Here is a 20,729-nt window from a genome sequence, read left to right on the forward strand (position 1 = left end):
GGGGTATTTCAATTCTGCACCATCAGAAATTCTCTGGAGCTCCAAGACTGGCATATGCAATTGGGGACCAGAAGAATGGGTTAGTGAAAACATGATCAGGCTAAAATCACAGCAATATATCTTGGTCATTATGGGATGGCATACATGGGACCATGGACAAACATGTGTGACAACTGGGTGTAGAATTGCAGTGACTAACCACTTGTAGGCTCTTGCTGCAGCTAAATCTTTTCATGTAATGATCACTATCTCTCAAGCTCACCAAAAACCAACTCATTTCCTGGAACCAGATACAGCAATATGTCCTTTATTGGATCAGAAACTTGTGAACAAGAGAATTCTTTGAAATGTTTTCTGTGCTGTATATGTTTGAGAGAATATATGCAATGGCTGCTAGTATGAAGTTTACATTTAAAGATGGAAAGCAGTTTGTTTGGGGCAGAATTCCAAAGTGAAAACAAGGAACAAGCCACAAAAATGAAAATGGCAATGGTCATTTGTAGACAAGAGACCAGATGCTGCCTATGCATTCAGCTTGAAATAAGGAGGTGACATTATTGGGTAGTCACAAATAGGGACTTCAATAATCCCATCGTATACTGTCATCAAAATGCAGTTAAAGGCAGAGAAAGTGAAGAATTTCTAAACTGTCAGGGTAATTTTGTGAAACAGCAAGTTTCTGATCCAATAAAGGACATATTGCTGCATCTGGTTCCAGGAAATGAGTTGGTTTTTGGTGAGCTTGAGAGATAGTGATCATTACATGAAAAGATTTAGCTGCAGCAAGAGCCTACAAGTGGTTAGTCACTGCAATTCTACACCCAGTTGTCACACATGTTTGTCCATGGTCCCATGTACTGCTCGGTTGAGGCTACACATAATTTGGAGAAGCAACATATTATATTTCATCCAGGCAATCTCCAGTTTCCAGTAACTTATTCCCCCAGTGTGCTTTTTTCTCTTCCCCCTAACGTCAAGGTTGTTGTGACAGCACGATCATCAACTGGAATGAGACGGCAGTGAGGAAATATACAGGAGTGAGAGAGATGAGTTAGTAGAGTGGTGTCGCAACCACCACCTTGCACTTATCATTAGCGAAACCAAGCAACTGATTGTGGACTTGAGGAAGGAGAACACAAACTGGTCCTTATCGAGGAACTTCAAATTCCTGGATGCCAACATCTCTAAAGATCTCTCTTGGGGCTTTCATGTTGATGCCATCATGAAGAAGGCTTGCCAGTGTTAGGAGTTTGATGGGATTTGGTATGTCACCAAAGACCCTTGTACCATGGAGAGCATTCTGGCTGGTTGCATCACTTTCTGGTATGGAGGTGCCAATTGTTAGGACAGGAAAAGGCAACAGAGAGTTGTGAACTTGGCCAATGTCATTATAGGCATTAGTCTCCACTCCATTAAGGACATAGGAACAGGAGTAGGCCAAAAATGGCCCATCGAGCCTGCTCCGCCATTCAATACGATCATGGCTGATCTAATTTATGACCTAACTCCACCTACCTGCCTTCTCCCCATATCCCCTAATTCCTCTATCATGTAAACATTTATCTAACCAAATTTTAAATATGTTTAATGAAGCAGCCTCAACCACTTCCCTGGTTAGAGAATTCCAAACATTCACTACTCTCTGGGAAAAACTATTTTTCCTCATCTCTGTCCTAAATCTACTCCCCCGAATCTTGAGACTGTGTCCTCTCATTTTAGTTTCCCCGGCCAGCTCAAAAAACCTTCCTACATCTATCCTATCCATACCCTTCATAATCCTATGTTTCTATAAGATCTCTCAATCTTCTGAACTCGAGCGAATACAATCCTAGACGATTTAATCTTTCATCATAAGTCAACCTCTTCATCCCAGGGATCAACCTAGTAAACCTCCTCTGGACTGTCTCCAAAGCCAGTATATCCTTTCTCAAATATGGAGACCAGAACTGGACACAGTACTCCAGGTACGGTCTCACCAGTACCTTATAACAGTTGCAACATGACCTCCCTACTCCTGAATTCAATTCATCTAGTGATGAAGGCCAACATTCCATTTGCCTTCTTAATAACCTGCTGCACCTGCAACCTAACTTTTTGCAATTCATGGACAAGGACTCCCAAGTCCCTCTGCACAACAGCATGCTGTAGTTTTTCACCCTTTAAATAATATTCAGCTCTTTTATTTTTCTTGCCAAAGTGGATAACCTCACACTTACTAACATTGTACTCCATCTGCCAGACCTTTGCCCACTCATCCAGCTTAACTCTATCCCGCTGCAGACTCTCCACATCCTCATTACAATTTGCTCTTCCACTCAATTTGGTGTCATCCGCAAACTTGGCTACACCACATTTTGTCCCCTCCTCCAAGTCATCAATATAAATGATGAACAGTTGTGGGCCTAACACTGACCCCTGCGGCACCCCACTTACCACTCTCTGCCCACCTGAAAAACTCCCATTTATCCTGACTCTCTGCCTCCTGTCAGACAACCAATTTTCAATCCAGGCCAATAGACTTCCCCGAACTCCACTTTCCTGTAACTTACTGATAAGTCTCTTGTGCGGCACCTTATCAAACACTTTCTGGAAATCCAAATATACAACATCAATCTGTTCCCCTCTATCCACCGCACCCATTATATCCTCAAAGAATCCTAATAAGTTTGTCAAACAAGATCTTCCCTTTCTAAAACCATGCTGCATCTGCTTGATTGAACCCTTATGTTCCAAAAGGACATCTACAAGAGGTGGTGTCTCAAGAAAACAGCCTCATCAAGGATTTCACCACCTTGGCCATTCCCTCTTCTCACTGCTACCATCAGAAAGCACAGAAACCTGAAATTGAACACCCAAAAGTACAAAAAAAGCTTCCTCCCCTCCACCATCAGCTATCTGAATAAGCAATGAACCACACAGTACCTCACTTTTTAAATTCTTCTTTAATTATTTTTTAAAATGTTATTTATAGCAATTTTTGTGTCTGTCATGCTAAACATTGAGTTTCATCTTGCATGTTCATGACAACATAGAAAGGGCAAAAGAGTAAACCAAGTTAATTAAGGAAGGTCAATTTCAGTGTGATGAGAGGGAACCTGGCTCAGGTAAATTGGAACCAAAAGTTGACAGGCAAACAAGCTGCAGTGAACTGGAATTCACTGGTAGTGTGTTGTGCTGATGGCTGGCCTGCCTCCCAGCTCCACCCCCATCTGCCCTAGTTTCCCACCTAAACCCAGAACCCTTCTGAAGATGACTATGAAACCCAACCAGTAGTTATAAGCTAATAAAAGCATTTGTTCTCCCTCCAGTCATGAGAGCTTTTATTCACGCTACACAGGCATAACAGAACAAGTGACTAACTTTAAGAGATATTATTTAGTTCACTTTGGACAAGGAAAAAAACACATTGGATTATGAATGAGATATTGAAGATCATAAAGCAAAAAGAAGCTGCATAATGATAAGTTTAGACTTCCTTCTGCCAACTGATTACAGAATTCCAGAGAACCAGGCTGATTACAAAAGAATAAGCAGGCAATATGTGAGACAAAAGAGAGCTTTTAAGAAATGAATTAGCTCTCCATATAAATGGGAGACCAATAACATTTTATTGGCATAGAAATGGTAAAAGAGTAGGTCTTGGAAGAAGGAGTCCAATTACGGACAAAATGGGGAAATTACACGTGGATGCTGAGAGGTTTAAGACCTTTCTGTGGATTGTACAGCCTTATGATTCCTTTAACTTGATTTTTATTTTATCCTTATTCTGTTTTTCAGATCTCTTTCAATTTTCAAATTTAGCTTGTTTCTCTATGGCAGGGGTAGCCAGCCTTTTAATTTTTCATATCTTCAATAGTTGCATTTTCTCCCAAAATTCATATTCTCGAATGTCCATCATCGGTGGTGAGAGAATTACTAAATTTTGTACCTGAATAAAGAAAATTATGCATTTCTTTTTTGATTCTAATCCATGTTCCATCCCTTTTCAATTCACTGAAGTTGGCTCTTTCTGCAAATATCATTAAGCGTTTTTTTGTGTTCGAAACAATGTTGAACAATATAAAAATCACTTTTTTTGCAAGAGCATTACTATGAATATACTATTGCCTGTCTTTGTTCTTGGTCTGACACCGATACATAGCCTGCTGCCAAACCATCACCAGTGAGTCCAGGGCCATAGCTGGGATCACTAAAATAGTGACCTTTTTATGTTCTTACCGATCCCATTACCTTACTGGATGGTTTCAACTGATCTTTAGCTTGGAACTTTAAATGGAGTGTGACATTCTTATCTGCATGTCTATGTTTGCTGGATGTTGGTCTGATCCATGAGAAATGAACCAAGTTTGGGTTTTTATTTAAGATGCTGTGACTAGAAGTGGAGAATGTTCCATTGAAATAGCAGCTGCATTTTCAGTATTCATTGTATTCCTTGCATATTTTCACATGGCATTGGTTTTTAAAACTGTTATGCATTCTGATTCTAGCTAATAGAAGATGAAATAGCAACAATTCTTAAATCCACCTTGAAAGGGCTGGAATATCTACACTTCATGAGAAAAATCCACCGAGATATCAAAGCTGGAAATATCCTACTGAACACAGAGGGCCATGCAAAGCTTGCGGATTTTGGTGTTGCAGGTCAGCTGACAGTAAGTAATCAGCAAAAATAAATCGAAGAAATTGATGCTAAAGTACAGTATAACATAAGTAGAAGGTTATTCTCAAGGGTACTTGTGGGCTAGAGTTAAAACTAGTCTTGTCAGTGATAACTACATCCCAGAATGAATAATAATCGCAATACCTCCTTTCCTGAAGCCTACTAATGTAACTTATTCCATCATTGCATCATTTTGATATTGACCAACAGTCTTTCTTAGCAAAGTTGCCAGTAAGAACAGTAATTGGTCGTATTATGTATTCTCCTTCCACTTGCTCAATTCCTCCAAATTGTTTTCACAGTCAGCAGATCTTGAACTTAGCAGCCATGATTCTTGCCTTACAATTAAAATCTCAGCTTACTGACTTTTAATTTTTACTTAAACACTTCCTCTGGTGATGGGACTCTTAAATTATGTGATGGAAATAAACAGCAGTATGCTTAACATTTCACCAAAAATCAAGTGCCATGGAGGTTTTGGATGAAATGCATGCCCAGTCTCAATTTTAGTACAGTATGGTGATTCAATCTCCACTGAAAGGCTTAAAAGATGCTGATGTAGTGGGCTGCTCTGATCGGCAAGTGACTGGGTCACAGAGGTCCATGCTCACACTGGGCTGACATCACCATGTTCCCAGGGTGGGGGTGGGGTGGGGGGGCGCAAAGGATCATGGAGGTCGTGCTGATAAGCTCTCGGAGAGTTCCAGTAAAGTCAGTTGGTTGATTGATTAAGCACACTCACCATTTCCATGTGGTTTTTCTTTCATTCGCTGCACAGCAAACCAACCATAGTGGTGACCCCATGGTGAACGATATGAGCGCACAGAATGCAATTTGGACCTCACAGCTGCAAGTCTTGTTTGAACAGGCTGAGACCCAGTTTCAGGTCAGGCAGATCACCGCAGACCCCACAAGATAATACTACGAGGTCAGTTCACTTGACCAGGAAACTGCTGGACAAATCATTGACTTCTTACATCATCCGCCAGCCGCCAACAGGCATGAGGCAATTAAGACTCTTCTTATCTACTCCTTTGGCCTTTCTCACTGCAAACGAGTGGCATGACTGCTCCACATGGACAGCCTAGATGACCGAGTGCTATTTGCCCTTGTGAACAATATGCTGGCATTAATAGACGGCCTCAGGCCCTGCTTACTGTTCAGTTAGATGATGGAAGACATCTGCCTACACCTCATGGATGATGACTTCAGTGACCCACGCAGGTTAGCAGCCTATGTGGATGTTCTGTGGCACGTCAAGCAATATAGCAGGGTGTCCAATGACCTCGTTGCTGTGCCACACCCAGCGATTCATCTCTCTCTCCAACTCCACTGAGGAGGCTGGTAACAGCTGCAGCAGGTGGAGACTCAAACTCAGAGCAGTGATGTTTCTACCATCAGAAATGGGGTTCAGGTGCCGCCGCTGCCATTCACCTTGCTCCCATCTGGGAAACGCCAGGACTGGCCGTCGCTGATGGCTATGATGTTTGGCTGCCTAGACAGCCTCCTTTACCTATGGGACTGACACTCAGGGTGGCATTTCCTTGTGCACATGGGCAGAGGTCAGCATCTTGCCCCCCTTGAACTGAGATACCCGTGCCGGGAAGTCGGGATCATCCATCACTGTCTGCAACAATAGCAGCATACGCATGTATGGGGTGCGGACCATCCCGCTTGAGTTTGGCTCCTTCTGTTTCACCTGGACCTTCACTTTGGCTGGCGTGTTTTAGCCCCTGGGTGCAGATTTCCTTCAAGCCACTGCCTGCTGGTGGACCTGAAAGGGCACTGTCTGGTCAATTCCAGGACCTTCCAGACTTTCACCTTTTGAGAAGCCAATTTCCCGGCACCCTACCTCGACTAGGTAACCTTCTAGGACAACGAGTTTGCCTGAATCCTGGCAGGATTCCTGGCCATTATAATTCCACAATTCTCTACCGCGGTCCTGAAACATGGCGTCCAGCACCACATCTCCATGCAAGGACTGCTGCTACACGCCCAGGCACACAGGCTTCCTCCTGACAAGCTGTGGGTCGCGAAGGAAGAATTCAGGAAGATGGAGGAGATGGGAATTGTTCAGCGCTTGGGCAGCCCATGGGCCTCTCCTCTACACATGGTGCCAAAGTCTTCTGGGGAATGGAGATCTTGTAGGGACTTCTGTCAGCTCAATGATGCCACACCGCCAACTGATATCCAGTTCCCCACATCTAGGACTTCATGGCCAATCTACACGGAGTGAGGATCTTCTCAAAAATCGATCGGTTCCAGGGGTAACACCAGATCCCTGTGCACCCCAGCAATGTCCCCAAGACAGCCTTCATCTCTCTGTTTGACCTTTTCGAGTTCCTCCACATGCCATTCAGCCTCAAAAATGCAGCGCAGATTTTCCAGAGACTCGTGGACTTCGTGGGATGTGGCCTGGATTTTGTTTTTATCTACATAAATGCCATCCTCATTGCCAGTCATTCAGTAGTGCCTAACACACCTACATCTGCTCTGCCAGAGAGTGAGCAACTACAGCCTAGCCATCAACCCAATGAAATATCAGTTCATCCTGACAGCCATCAGTTTCGTTGGGCACTGTATCGATCGACATGGGGAGGTCCCTCTTCCGTCAAAGGTTGAGGCGATTCATAAGTTCGTCAAGCCAACTATGGTCAAGAGGTTTGCAGGAGTTCGTTGGGATGATCAGCTTCGACCATCAGATCCTGCCATCATCTGCCAGGGTCATGCAACCTCTTTTCAAGCTGCTGTCCGGTTAGACCAAAGAACTCAATGGGATGCGGAGTCTACGGCAGCTTTTGACCAGACCAAAGACGCTCTGGCTACCTTTATAGTGCATTCATGCGTTGATGTGCCAACCGCCCTCACAGTTGACGCATCCGATATGGCTGTTGGTTGTGTCCTGAAGCAGCTGATTGATGGATGTTGGAGACTGCTTGCTTTTTTCAGCAGATGCCTGTGATCCCTGGAAGAGAAGTATAGTGCGTTCGACAGGGAGTTGCTAGCCCATTACCTTGCTGTATGGCATTTCTGCTATTTTCTTGAAGGACGGAATTTCACGGTCTTCACTGATCACAAGCCCCTCACTTTTACCTTCGCCAAGGTGTTGGACCTGTGGTTGGCATGGCAGCAGCGTCACCTCTCTTATATCTCAGAGTACACGATGGCTATCAAGCACATTTCCGGCAAGAACAACCTTGTGGCTGACGGTCTGCCCCATGCATCCACCCTGTCTGTACACTCCCTGTCGCCTGGAATTGTCTATACAGCGGCCCAACGGCTGGATGGCAAGATACCAGCCTACTGCACTGCACTCTCAGGGCTATAGCTGAAAGACACGTGTTTCGGGCCATCTGAAGCCACACTTCTCTGTGACATATCCACTGGTTGACCTAGAACCATTGTTCCTGCCACATGGAGGTGTCGCGTCTTCAGTGGACTACATGGGTTAGCCCAGCCATCTATCTGGGCGACATGTCAACTGGTCGAAGACAGATTCATGAGGCATCGGCTGCGTAAACAGGTCAGCCTCTGGACCAGAACTTGCCTGCACATCCCAAGGTGCAGAGGCGCATAAAAACCCCTCTTTAGTCCTTACCACTGCCACACAGATGATTTGACCACGTTCACGTGGACATCATTGGGCCACTGCCTGTTTCCAGAGGTGCCACCATTCATGTTGGTGGACAGGTTCATTTTATGGCTGGAAGCTGTCCCACTCTTGGACACCTCCATGACATCATGTGCCAAACCCTCATGGCCAACTGGATCACCCGTTTCAGCCTTCTTTCCAATATCACGTCAGAGTTTGTGCTGATAAACTCTTGGAGAGTTCGTTTGGTTCGTTCTGCTCACTCATAGCTTTCATGTGATTTTTCTTTCGTTTGTTGCTCAACACGCCAACCACATTGAATTACTTGTTGTCAAGCTGTTGTCAAGTCTGATATGGGTATAACATAATGGTTAAGTTATTGGATGAGCAGATAAAAGTCTGAACCATTGACTTTGTGACCCAATTTTAAATTCTAGTATGAAAACAGTCCTGTTGGAATTAACAATTAAGGTAAAAATAGATTTAGAGATTAAAAAAAATCAGGGATGTTTGTCACTCTTGCTCGGTCAGCCTGATGGTCAATGTGAGATGTAGATGATTTCTTCCTTAGATTGGAGGCAATTTGGGTTGGCATTGGGAGGCAATTTTTTTGTTAGCAATGCTAACAACATCCAGGTCTCACAAATAATAAAATGTTATTTTTGGCACCAAAATAACTTCTGAAGTTGCAACTCTACTTGGTAACAAGGTTGAAATTTCTAGTTTGTGCTCTTCGATGAATTCAAGAGATGAGAATGGGAGACTGCAGATACTAAAATCTTGAGCAAAAATTGAACTGATGGAGGAGGTCAGTGAGTCAAACAGCATCTGTGAAGGCAAAGGGAGAGTCGACGTTTCGGGTGAGAACCAGAGATGATGATATTGCTCCCTCCAGTCCTTATACTGTACATTTAAAATAGGATCAAATAAATAGTGTTGTACTTCAAGAGCTCTTCACTGAATTCTTCATTTTACCTCAGAAATGCTTATTTTAATTTTTGCTTTGTTCATTTTTTTTTGGTTTTATAAGGCAATATAGGATTTGGCTGAATAATCCTGCAGTTTTCTGATTAACGTTGGTAGATTTCTGGAACATTGTGGAGGGGGTGGTGAAATAAATGACTATATTACTCACTTAAAATAAATAAAAATTCTTTGTGATTTCTGTAAAAATGTTCAGTGGTTTGCCAGTGTGAAAAGCAAATCGCAGAGGTTTTGCCAGTTGTTTTTCTATTAAATTTTTATTTGCATTTTCAATTCCGTAGCCTAATATTCAGGGTTCATAATTTATTAATGAAAATTTTAATCTATTTTTACATTGTACAGAATTAAATTATTCTACTGCAAGAAATTGCTTCCACAATAGACGCAGTTCAAGGTAGATAGTGAATTTTAAATCTGTATGTATCATATGTCCATTTGCATATGTTGATACATGTACCTCAATTGCAGTTAGCTGGATACAGACAGAAGATTTTCTCATAACAGAAATGACCTTTGAAGATTAGCAGTGTGGTTTTCATTGCACCTCGTGGAGAGCCTGAGGATGGAACATAGAACACAAAACATAGAAATTCACAGCTCACTGTAAGCTCTAAAGCCCACATTGTTGTGCCAACCAAATAACCTACTTGAAGAGCTGCCTAGAATTTGCCTACTGAATAACCCTTAATATTTCTCAGTTCCATGCACGTATCTCTTAGTCTCTTAAAAGATCCTACTGTACCTGCCTCCACCACTGTTACTGACAGTGCATTCCTTATGCACCAATCTGTGTGGAAATACTTATCTCTTACATTCCTCCTCTTCCTACTTCCAAGCACCTTAAAATTATGTCTCCTCATTTTTGCCATTTCAGCCCCAGGAAAAAGCCTCTAGCCATTCTGTTGATCAATGCCTCATTATCTTGTACATCTCTATCAGGTCGCCCCTCATTCTTTGTTGCCCCATGGAGAAAAGACCAAATTCACGTAACACCCCCTTAAGGCATGCTCTCCAATCCGAGCAACATCCTTGTAAATATCCTCTGCACCACCTCTATAGCATCCAAATCCTTCCTGTAGTTAGGTGACCAGAACTGAACACAATAATCCAAGTGGAGTCTAACTAAGGTCTTGTATAGCTGCAACATGACTTTTTAGCTCTTGAATTTGATTCTACACCATATGCTTTCTTTACAACACTATCAATCTGTGTAGCATTTGGACACAGTCTCCAAGATCTCTGTTCTTCCACACTGCTCAGAGTCCTCATAGTAACATCTGTCTCTTGACTATATTCATTGCCAAAAATATCTCTTCATCACTTTGTCTTTTGTCTTATTTTATTTAAAAAAGGACTGATGATGTAGAGAGGATAAAATCGTCAAAGAAAGATTTTTGATATGCCACTTAAGCTCTCGTTATCAACCACTTATTTCTAAGATGGGACATTGTGGAGTGCAATGTATTGTGTTTCTTCTGAGCATATTTCTGATGAACTTGTCAAAAGATCATCCATTTTAATAATCTTGTTCTTGAAAATATGAAAAAGTTATTCAACTATACTTGCTGTATCTTTTATTTGAATACTTTATTTAAAATTTTAAGCCACAATACATTCAAATATATTCAAGTATGATAATTCATGCATAAGAAAACGTGGTATATACTAAATCTCCCCATCCCCTGCCCTCTACCCCATTAACCCTCCACTTCCTCCCCCTCCCTGCTAACCCTAACCCCAAAGATAGAAGAAAGAAAGGAGATTCTCCCATCAATAACATACTAAATGCCATGGATTAGGGTAACACCACTGCAATGTTCCATAGAAAGTTCAAAACTGTAAACCCATATAATCCAAATAGGGGCTCCATACTTTCTGATAATAAAGATAGTTATCACGTAAAATTATACGTTATCTTTTCTAATGGAATACTTGATCTCAATTCCATATGCCATCATTGCAAACTTAAATCAATCTCATTTTTCCAAGCAATCCCTATATATTTTCTCACTACAGCCAAAGCTAATCTTAAAAATGCAATTTGATACCTAGTTAATCTCAATTTCAAACCCAACATTTTAACATTACCTAATAAAAATAATGTTGGTTCCATCAACAATTTAATCTTAAAAACTTTCTCTAAAAGCTCCTTAAGTTGTGTCCAAAAAGGTTTAACAGTGTCAGATAACCAACTTCTTTGTGACACCTAAAACATAAATCTGAAGAAATTAAATTATATCTCTTTAATTTTTCAGGAGTTAAATATAACTGGTGTATAAAATTATAATGAACTAATCTATATCTCACATTAACAAATCTTAGTCTTACTATCTTTACATAAATTTCTCCAGTCTTCCTGATCAATTACTATTCCCAAATCTTTTTCCCACTTTAATCTAGATTTATGCATATCTAATTTAGGCATTTTATTCTGTAATAATAAATACATTTCAGGTACAGTTTTTTTCTTCCCACCTTCCATTCGTAAAATTTCAAATTTTGACCGTCTTGGCAATCTTAAATATGTCCAAAATTATCCAATAATAAGGCTCTAACTTAATAATAATAAAAAAGAGTACTTTGTGGTATTTCATATTTTTCTTTTTGTAAATAAATAAAATAACCAGCTTTATAACAATCTTGTACAGGTACACGATCCTTTATCCGGAACCCTTGAGGGACAGTGTGTTCTGAATTTCGGATTTCGGAAAGCCAGATTTAAGCCCACCCGAATTGTGCTGCCCTATCCACCCCCACCCCCATCCAGTCGCCCTGCCGTCTTCACCCCACCCCCCCTCGCCCGCCTGACTCGTGCAGCCAGTCTCACCCCCTCGCCAACCCGACTCGCGCTGCCAACTCTCTCCCCACTTGCCGGATTTTGGAACTTACAGGATTTTAGATGTCTGGATAAAGGATTGTGTACCTGTATAGTCTTAATTCCTTTATGATCTCATATTTTCAAATATTTATTATAAAGAGTAAAAGGAAACAGTTGATTCTGATATAAAGGTGTCTAACTTGAAAATTTCCCCTGTGTACCTATTTCCTCATTAATCATATTCCATAATTTAAATAAATGTCTCAAAATAAATAAGAACAGAATTCTATTTATAAATAAATAGCTCCATTTTCTTATCACCAATTTTAGTTAGCTTGATATTAGCCCATACCAATGGATTTTCCAAATCAAACATCTATTAATAAATTTCAATCGTGCTGCATTATAATAATTCTGAATATTCAGGAGATGCAAACCTCCCAATTCATACCTCCAAGTTAATTTTTGTGAAGATACCCTGACCATTTAATCTTTACCCTGACCATTTAATCTTTCAGCAAAAACTTCCTAACAATAGAATTTAAATCTTTAAATAACTTTGGAGAATCTTTGCAAATAGTATTTGTGGAAAGTGTAACTTTTCAATGTTTTAGGTCAGCGACCTGTACTCAAAACGGGGTGGGGGTGGTGGGGGGGTGCAGAATGGGGGGTGTACAGTTTTTTAAGTCGAGCTGAGGGGGAGGAGTGAGGTGTAAAACAAATGAGGTACTTTAAAAAGATCAGGCGATAAGGACCATGAATACTGACCGTTAGAAAATCGTTTTTAAAGAAATAGGGTTAGAAAAAGACAAGAGTATGATATCAGAATCAATAAGACACAATATATCTCATGATGTTGAAAACTAAATTGTTTTGTTCATGAAATTACTGAGGCATGAAGGAGGCCATTCAACCATATCGAACCAAAGATGTTTGGTTGTGTCTTTTTAAAAATCTTTAATTTTTGTAGCTAGCGATATAAAGTATTGCATTCAAATTTCATTTTAACAGAATATAAAATCTATGAATTGTACTTCTGCATCTATATGGGTACCCATAAATGAAACTAATTTCTTGAATGAATTACAATTGGAAGCGGATAGTTTTGTGAGTTCGTGTTACAGGCAAGTGATGTCATTCTGCACTGGGTATGGTACAAGCCAGTAATAAAGATGCAGGGGTTTCTTCAGGTTGGAATAGGGTGAAATTTACATCTTTGTCAGACAAATTTCCAAAAATGTTCTTTCCTCTTACAAGGTGGCATGTATTCCCAGAGATTGGTATTTTTCAGAAAATTACATTTGATTCTGCAGCAAATAGAAATAAAAAAAAGCAGAAATGAAAGCTGTATAAAGAAATATATGCAAACATTTAGTCTATTTTACCTTTTGCATTCACAGTATTTCTATGTGGATCTTGTCCAAGCTGTGAAGATTTTATGATGTCAAATGTAGATAATGAATTCATTGTTGACTCTACTGGTCTTGTGTTTGTGTTTATTTTTGATTGACCCATTCTTCATTTTGAAAATGACGTAATAAGCAAGGTAAATGCAGTAGTTGCTTATTTCGGGAAGCAGCAACATGAGCATTCATATCTAATAGCTTACCACCTTCCTGTCAGAGAAAACTAGAAGGGAAATTGAGAGGTGCTAATGTAAACAAGCTTAGTCACCAGAACATGCTGAACATATAACTCTGCCATGCAATAGAGAATAATTTAGGTCCTCTCATTTTATGAAACGCATACACTTTTGTGAGAGCGAAACAAGAATCTCTGCAGACATTGTGATCATAGTTAATCCAGTTTTTAAAAAATCAGAATTGCTACCATACAGCAGAAGCCTACATCCAAATTGCTTTGTAAGGGGCCGAGGAAAGAATTGTACCAGTATTGTTGCATGCTTGGTTTGTACTAATTAATGTACCCAACTCTCTTCCTCTCTGGTAATAAAAATGTGGTCAGACACTCAATATATTACTGCTCAATTTAGTGTTTCATGTAACAGACACTTCAAGATCTCTTTATAACTGCCTTTCAAGTCTGTTATTTTGCCTACTATTAAAATTCGAAATTGATCTATTGAAAATTAACAGATTACCAGGAAATCACATGAAGTCGGATTCATTATCTACGACGTGATCTAGGCAGTATAAAATCTGTGAACACGGTAAATGTAACCCATGTAGAGATAATTATGAATACAGAAAGCACAGCAGAATAAATTATTTCTGATAGCATATTTTTTAGTATATCTTGTTTTTAAAATCTGCACACAATCCTGTAGTATATTTATAATTTTATAGCTGGAAAGGTTAAAAAAAAGCAAAACAATAGACGGATAAACATCAAAATACACCTTTTTCAGTTTGAACTGAAAACATGAGTAAAATATTTGTGCTGGATATTTATTTGGTCCTTTTAATTATTTGGTACCCATTCAATTTTATTCAGAACATTTTTGCTGTAAAATAATTCTTCGTTCAGCTTTCAGTGGGAAAGTTGTGCAAACTCTAAGAAACGTGTGTTTTGTTTTAAAACATCATATTATTTGTTTTCACTCTAGTTACACTGCAATTAGATCTTTGTTAGCTCTAACATGTATTGGCTGATCTGAACAAGAAACATATGTGGCTGAAATTCTGGGCTCCCCCTTATAACTCAAATGGGAAAATGGTTAAAGCCATAGGGAGCCACTTGAAATAGTAATTTTCACCACCTCACAAGGGGAGATCCTAACATACCACGAGGATTGCAGAATAAGAATCATCGAAAACAGGTGCCATTTAGCCCTTTGAGTTGCATCTTCATTCAATACGATCATGGCTGATTCAGTGCTCTAATCTTACTTTTTCTCCTCTATTGGAACCGGCCCATGAAATGTTTCATATTTTCTTTTAGGTTGTAATTTAAAAGGAACCAAATTTAATTTTATGTGACTTCTACAACATTGATGGAGCCTATTCTGCTCTTCATGTGTATTATAAAAGAGGGATGGATGAACATTTATTACAGGAAAAAGTGTTTAAAAAAGTAAAGATTTTTAATTTTTTCCAACTTAATAATTCTAAATGGAATATCTTACAGGACACCATGGCAAAGCGCAACACTGTGATAGGAACGCCATTTTGGATGGCACCAGAAGTAATTCAAGAAATTGGTTACAATTGTGTTGCAGACATCTGGTCTTTGGGAATAACCGCAATTGAAATGGCTGAAGGCAAGCCACCCTATGCAGATATTCATCCAATGAGGGTAAGTCATGGTGTGAGATTCATTTTGACAATTAGAAATATAGTTGTGGACAAAATCATAGCTGGACCTGGAGCTATTCCAGGTGAGGATTTCACAAAAAAGTGCTGATCAAGAAGCTTTATTTTAATTTTATGTTCTTAGCTATATTGAAAAATTTATAACTTTGGTACAATCAGTAAGCTTTAACAGTGTTTGGTGGGAAATGGAACTTTTATTGTATTTTTGAATAAGATTAAATCTTTTGTGGGCTTAAATTTGACTTGTAAATGGAATGACATAACAACGTAGCACAGATAAACCAGTGACAAGCTCAAAGACACAGGAGGAGGTGGAATTCAGGAATTCTGAAGGCAGCATGTTGAGTGATAGTCTAACAAACATGTATATTATATAAGCAAATTCTTCTTTGGCTTGGCTTCGCGGACGAAGATTTATGGAAAAGTACACAGATTTGGTTGAGCCTGGAGTATAGGTTAGAATCAATGACATAAGCAAAGGGATAAATGCTTAAGGAATAAAGGCTTCATTTTTGGAAACTAACTTAGAACAAGAAATTGGGGAAAAAATAATACAGTGGAACTCAGTTATAATGTGATAGCTGGGGTCCAAAAAATCACATCGCAGAAAAAGCGGGGTTGTGCTCAATCGGGGTTTCATTGTATACAATATGTACACACATCGATTGTGGCAGAACCCCTGCCCCCCATTCTCCAACCCACGTTTGCGGGAGCACCCCCCACCCCATCCGTGCGATGAATTGCCCACCCAGACGAACATTGCTGGACTTACCTTAATCATTTAGATGCATCACTTCTAAACATCTGCTATGCCGCCGGGTGGCCATCCCTGGTAATACATCTTTTAAAATGGGTTCGCTTAACGTCCCATCTCAAAAAACGGAACCTGGACATTAAGCAGTACATATCTTGTATATATCAGGGTACAATGACTCATCGCATTTATATCTGAATTTGTGTTAAATCTAGGTTCCTCTGTAGGTTTAACAATTAAAATGCATATGGTTAACCTTTGCATTGCAGGGCTTAGAAACTAATGCAAACATAAAAATTAGAGATTGAAATTACAGGTTCGAGTAATGGAAATTTGCCTTGACAGAATTCACAAATTCTACCCAAAAACTACTGTAGGATGACATGTACTGTTATTTAGACCCAGTAATGATGAAGAAAAAGCAACACATTTCCAATCTTAAATGGTGCGCGATTTAGAAAAGAGCTGAGGGGTTGGACCAGTCACATCAATATTGAGGCTACATCAAAGATACAGAATAAAATTCATTCTCACAAAATTTATATGAAATACATGAATAAATACAGTTTTCATTTGGTGTTTCTTGATGCATGTGCAGGTGTTGAGGAAAATCATGATGAAGTCTGTTTTCTAGGAATGCAAATCCCTTAAAATGTTGGGGGTTGCCTGCAATTCTAAGTGATTAGATATTAAACATATCATTGTTTATGAACTGTTTGTATACCAACAAATACATTTTAGATTCACTATTCTCGAAGTAACATTTGCTGCATATGTTTCAGTTATGTTTAAAAAGTAAATCATTTTATTTTTATATATGGCTATATTTTTCTATTTGCTGCTTTTCTGATATTTATTTGATCTGCTTTCATAAGAGGCTTGAAAATGTTCATCTTTTTTAATTTGCCATTTAACTTGGATACACTTGGTGTAGGCAAGCCCGAGCAAATGTTTATGCTTTTCCTGGAGTTAGTTGAAGATTTGTAGACTTTAATACTCGAATTTGAATTGTGTTGTACTTTGTTTTGCTCTCGGCCTATTGGAACTGAATTGTCAGTCTACTTTTTTTTCCTCCGTTAGGGCTGTTATCTTTGAGTGGAACCATTATCAATTAAAAAAAAATCACAAGACGGGAAATGGCAACTACAGGAAAAAAAAGCTTGTCTTCTCATCACTATCAAATATTGCGTAGGAGTTAGTTTTTTTAATAGTCCAGAGATGTGGACTCTAATCTGGGGAGACAAGTTTGATTCTTATTTTAATTTGCCCAGTGAATTAACCTGGGAATAGGGAGTGTGAATCGTTAAGGTGCGTACAATATTAAGTTTGTAATAAGTGCCCTGTAATGATGATAACCGCAATGGAAAGGGACCCCCAGCTTCTGAATTGCTGTTGTAGCTGCAATTGTCCAACTTGTTAATGTTCATCCTCTTTAGCAGGCTCTTTTCTAAATTACTCACCAGTTTGAATTGCAAATGTATTGCCTTTTCTTCACCATTGCTGGGTCTAAATGCCATCCAACAGTAATCATGAAACAATAAAACGTAGAAGCAGATGCACCCATTCGGCCCATCGAATCTGCTCTGCCATTAGAATCATGGCTGATGTATTTTTGCTTTCAACCCCTATAGTGTAGATAAAAGCTCTCACACGACTGGAGGGAGAACAAACGCTTTTATTAGCTTACCACAATGGGTAGGGTTCACTAGTAGGCTTCAGAGGGGTTCTGGGTTTAGGCGGGAAAATAGGGTTATATATGGGTAAATGAGGGTGGAGCCGGGAGGCGGGCCAGTCATCATTACAGTACTTTCCCAGTGAATCCCAGTTCATTGTATTCACCCCTTCCTGCAGAATTAAGGGTCTGTGGATGAAGAGAAGATGGGATCAGAAGCCAGCTGAAGACAGAAGAAAAAATATACAGTACACACAATATTTACAACATTAGGCAGTCTGAGGTCTGGAGATCATGGTGGAGCACCTTAGCACTGGGGGGGGCCTTGGGCCCCTTGGGTCTCCTGGTCCCCCTGTGATGGAGGAGTAGTGGTCTGGGGCTCCAGCTCGACGATGGAGGGGAGTTCACTCTCCTCCTGAACCGGATCCCCTGAGGCCCTGAGTGAGGGTGAAGAGAAAGAGCTCGGTAGCTTGTTGGGCACCTGAGGCAACAGACCCTCTGTTCTGGTGGGTGCCAGGTCCCTGATGGGCACTCCACATAGACATACGTGGGATTGGCATGAAGCAGTTTCACCTTCTCTACCAGGATATCAGATTAGCTTCTCCTCACGTGCTTCTTAAGAAGGTCTGGACTAGGACTAGTGAGCCAGGCTGGGAGTGTAGTCCTTGATGCTGACATTCTGTTGAACGTGAACAGTAGCTCGTGAGGAGTAGCATTGGTTGCAGTACAGAGTAGCGACCAAATGGAGTGGAGCGTGATGGGCAGGCCATCCTGCCAGCATGAGTCTGGAAGGCCTTTTTGCTTCAGAGCAAATTTAATAGCCTTCCAAACCGTGGCGTTCTTTTTTTCAACCTGCCCGTTCCACCAGGAGTTGTAGCTGGTAGTCCTGCTGGACACGATGCCCCTCACCAGCAGGACCTGACACAGCTCGTCGCTCATGAATGATGAGCCCCATTGCTATGAATATAGCCGGGATACTCAAACAGGGTAAAATGGAGTGTAGGGCCTTCTTAACCGACGAGGCGGATGTGTCTGAGCACGGAATGGCAAACGGGAAGCGGGAGTACTCACCAATGCCTGAGAGAAAGAAGATGTTCCCGTTCGTGGAGGGGAGAGGTCCCTTAAAATCAACGCTGAGCCATTCAAAGGGCCTAGTTGACTTGATCAGGTGCGCTTTTGCAGGGCGATAAAAGTGTAGCTTGCACTCAGCGCAGACCTGGCATGACCTGGTCATCTCCCTGATGTCTTCTACTGAGTAGGGCAAATTGCCTGACTTGACAAAATGACCCCTGGATGGCAGAGCTCATAATGTATGGGCTGCAGTTGGCCGGTGTGTGCAGAAGCATAGCATCCACTGGATAAGGCGATGTCATAAATGTAGGTGGAGAGTTCAATACTCCACCTAGCAATTTTGTCATTCTTGATTTTGCTTCTCTTGACTTTGCTGAACATGAATGCTTCAGAGCACTGGTTAGTGAGGAGTGTAAACATTCTACCAGCCAGGTCATGCCTCCAGTGCCTTATGGCTTTGACAATGACCTGAGCCTTCTTTTCCAATGATGGGTTTCGGAGCTCGTGGCCTTGTAACTTCCATGAAAAAAAAGGCAACTGGCCTGCCCGGCTACATCTGAAGCATCACTTTCCACTTGGAAAGGTATGTTCTTGTCCACCAGATGCATGGCGGCTTTGGCAATGTGGCTTTGGAGGTAATTGAAAGCCATCTGGGCTTCAGCCCAGAGGGGGAAAGTAGTGGCCTTTTAAGAGTGGACGAACCTTGTCAGCGAATTGAGGAACCCACTGGGTGTAATATGAGGACAACCCCAGGCATCTCCTCAAAGCCTTTGAGGTCCTAGGAAGGTGGAGCTCTAACAGGGGTCGCATCCTATCGGTATCGGAGACAATGACTCCATTCTCCACCACATGGCCAAGGATAGCCAGTCGTGTAGTCCTGAATACACACTTGTCGGAATTATAAGTGAGATTCAGGGCTCTTGCTGCATGGAGAAATCTCTGAAGATTGGCATTATGGTCTTCCACGGTTTGGCCACAGATGGTGATGTTATTGAGGTAGGGGAAGGTAGCCTTCAACCCATACTCATCCACTATTCTGTGTTACAAGCCCAAATGACCCCAAAACCCAGCAGCAATAGATATTCACCACGACAAGTAGTTATTTAAACAAAAGTTGTTTTTAATTGTCTTTAAACATTAAAACAGAATCAAACTTTAACTTATCACAATTAACTAACTCAACTTAACCCCATTTTAATTCTAAGCGTATGTGTATGAAATGTGTGGGTAAATTTTTTGAAAAGTTCTTTGGTTCACAGTTCAATCTCACTTCTCAGTCTTCCAAGTTCACTGGTTCCAGACAATTCTTATACTGTGCACAGAATTTAACATGTACAAAGTTCACCAGGCTTTGGTGCTCGAAAGGTAAATGTTTACTGCTGAAGAAGGTTCTTGTAGGTTTGCAGAGAGAGATGTGTGTTTCCAGGATTTCCACAACTGAGGTACCACCATTAGTCACCTCAATGTCTTGCTGATGAAACTTCCCCCATCAGGGTTCTCCAGATGGTAACCTCTTTCTTTCAGGCTAACACAGAGTTCCTTTCTGTTCCACTTATTCTAAGAAAAACATCAGGCAGATAGCACTTCCAGCCATCCGCCACTCTGGAGCTTTCTGTTTCCAACCAGCTTTTCTTGGCTTGCACTATCCAACTGCTTTCAGTGTCCCATACACTAGCTGAGAGAGCTTCTTGAACTTGTCTTATCTCTCTCTCTGTCCAGTTAAGACCGCCAGAAAGCCCACGTGACTCTCTCATTTGCAAAAAACCCCCACCTTCTTCAGCAAACCACAGAAGTTCTCCTCTCTTGGTCAAGCTGTTTTCTTAGGTAAACAAAACACAGGGGTGACCTTTCTGTGAGCACTTTGCAGAAAGGTCAGAAGCCTTGAAGTTATCCAACCATATCTCCA

The 20,729-nt window shown here is 40.8% G+C and overlaps 1 protein-coding gene across 9 annotated transcripts in view; it reads left to right on the forward strand.

The window, feature by feature from the left end:
• stk3 (serine/threonine kinase 3 (STE20 homolog, yeast)) overlaps window positions 1-20,729 on the forward strand; it is a 564,172-nt gene that overhangs the window by 179,685 nt on the left and 363,758 nt on the right. For all 9 annotated transcript variants that reach the window (XR_011352582.1, XM_069922527.1, XM_069922523.1 and 6 more), the window contains 2 exons: window positions 4,488-4,652; window positions 15,142-15,309. Coding sequence is in view for 8 of the 9 variants with exons in the window: in XM_069922527.1 (XP_069778628.1) it covers window positions 4,488-4,652; window positions 15,142-15,309 (333 nt within the window). In the remaining variant the exon portion in view is untranslated. The remainder of the gene's footprint in view (window positions 1-4,487; window positions 4,653-15,141; window positions 15,310-20,729) is intronic.

The sequence above is a fragment of the Narcine bancroftii genome, chromosome 2 (genome assembly GCF_036971445.1).
Source record: "Narcine bancroftii isolate sNarBan1 chromosome 2, sNarBan1.hap1, whole genome shotgun sequence".
Taxonomy (NCBI): Eukaryota; Metazoa; Chordata; class Chondrichthyes; order Torpediniformes; family Narcinidae; genus Narcine; species Narcine bancroftii.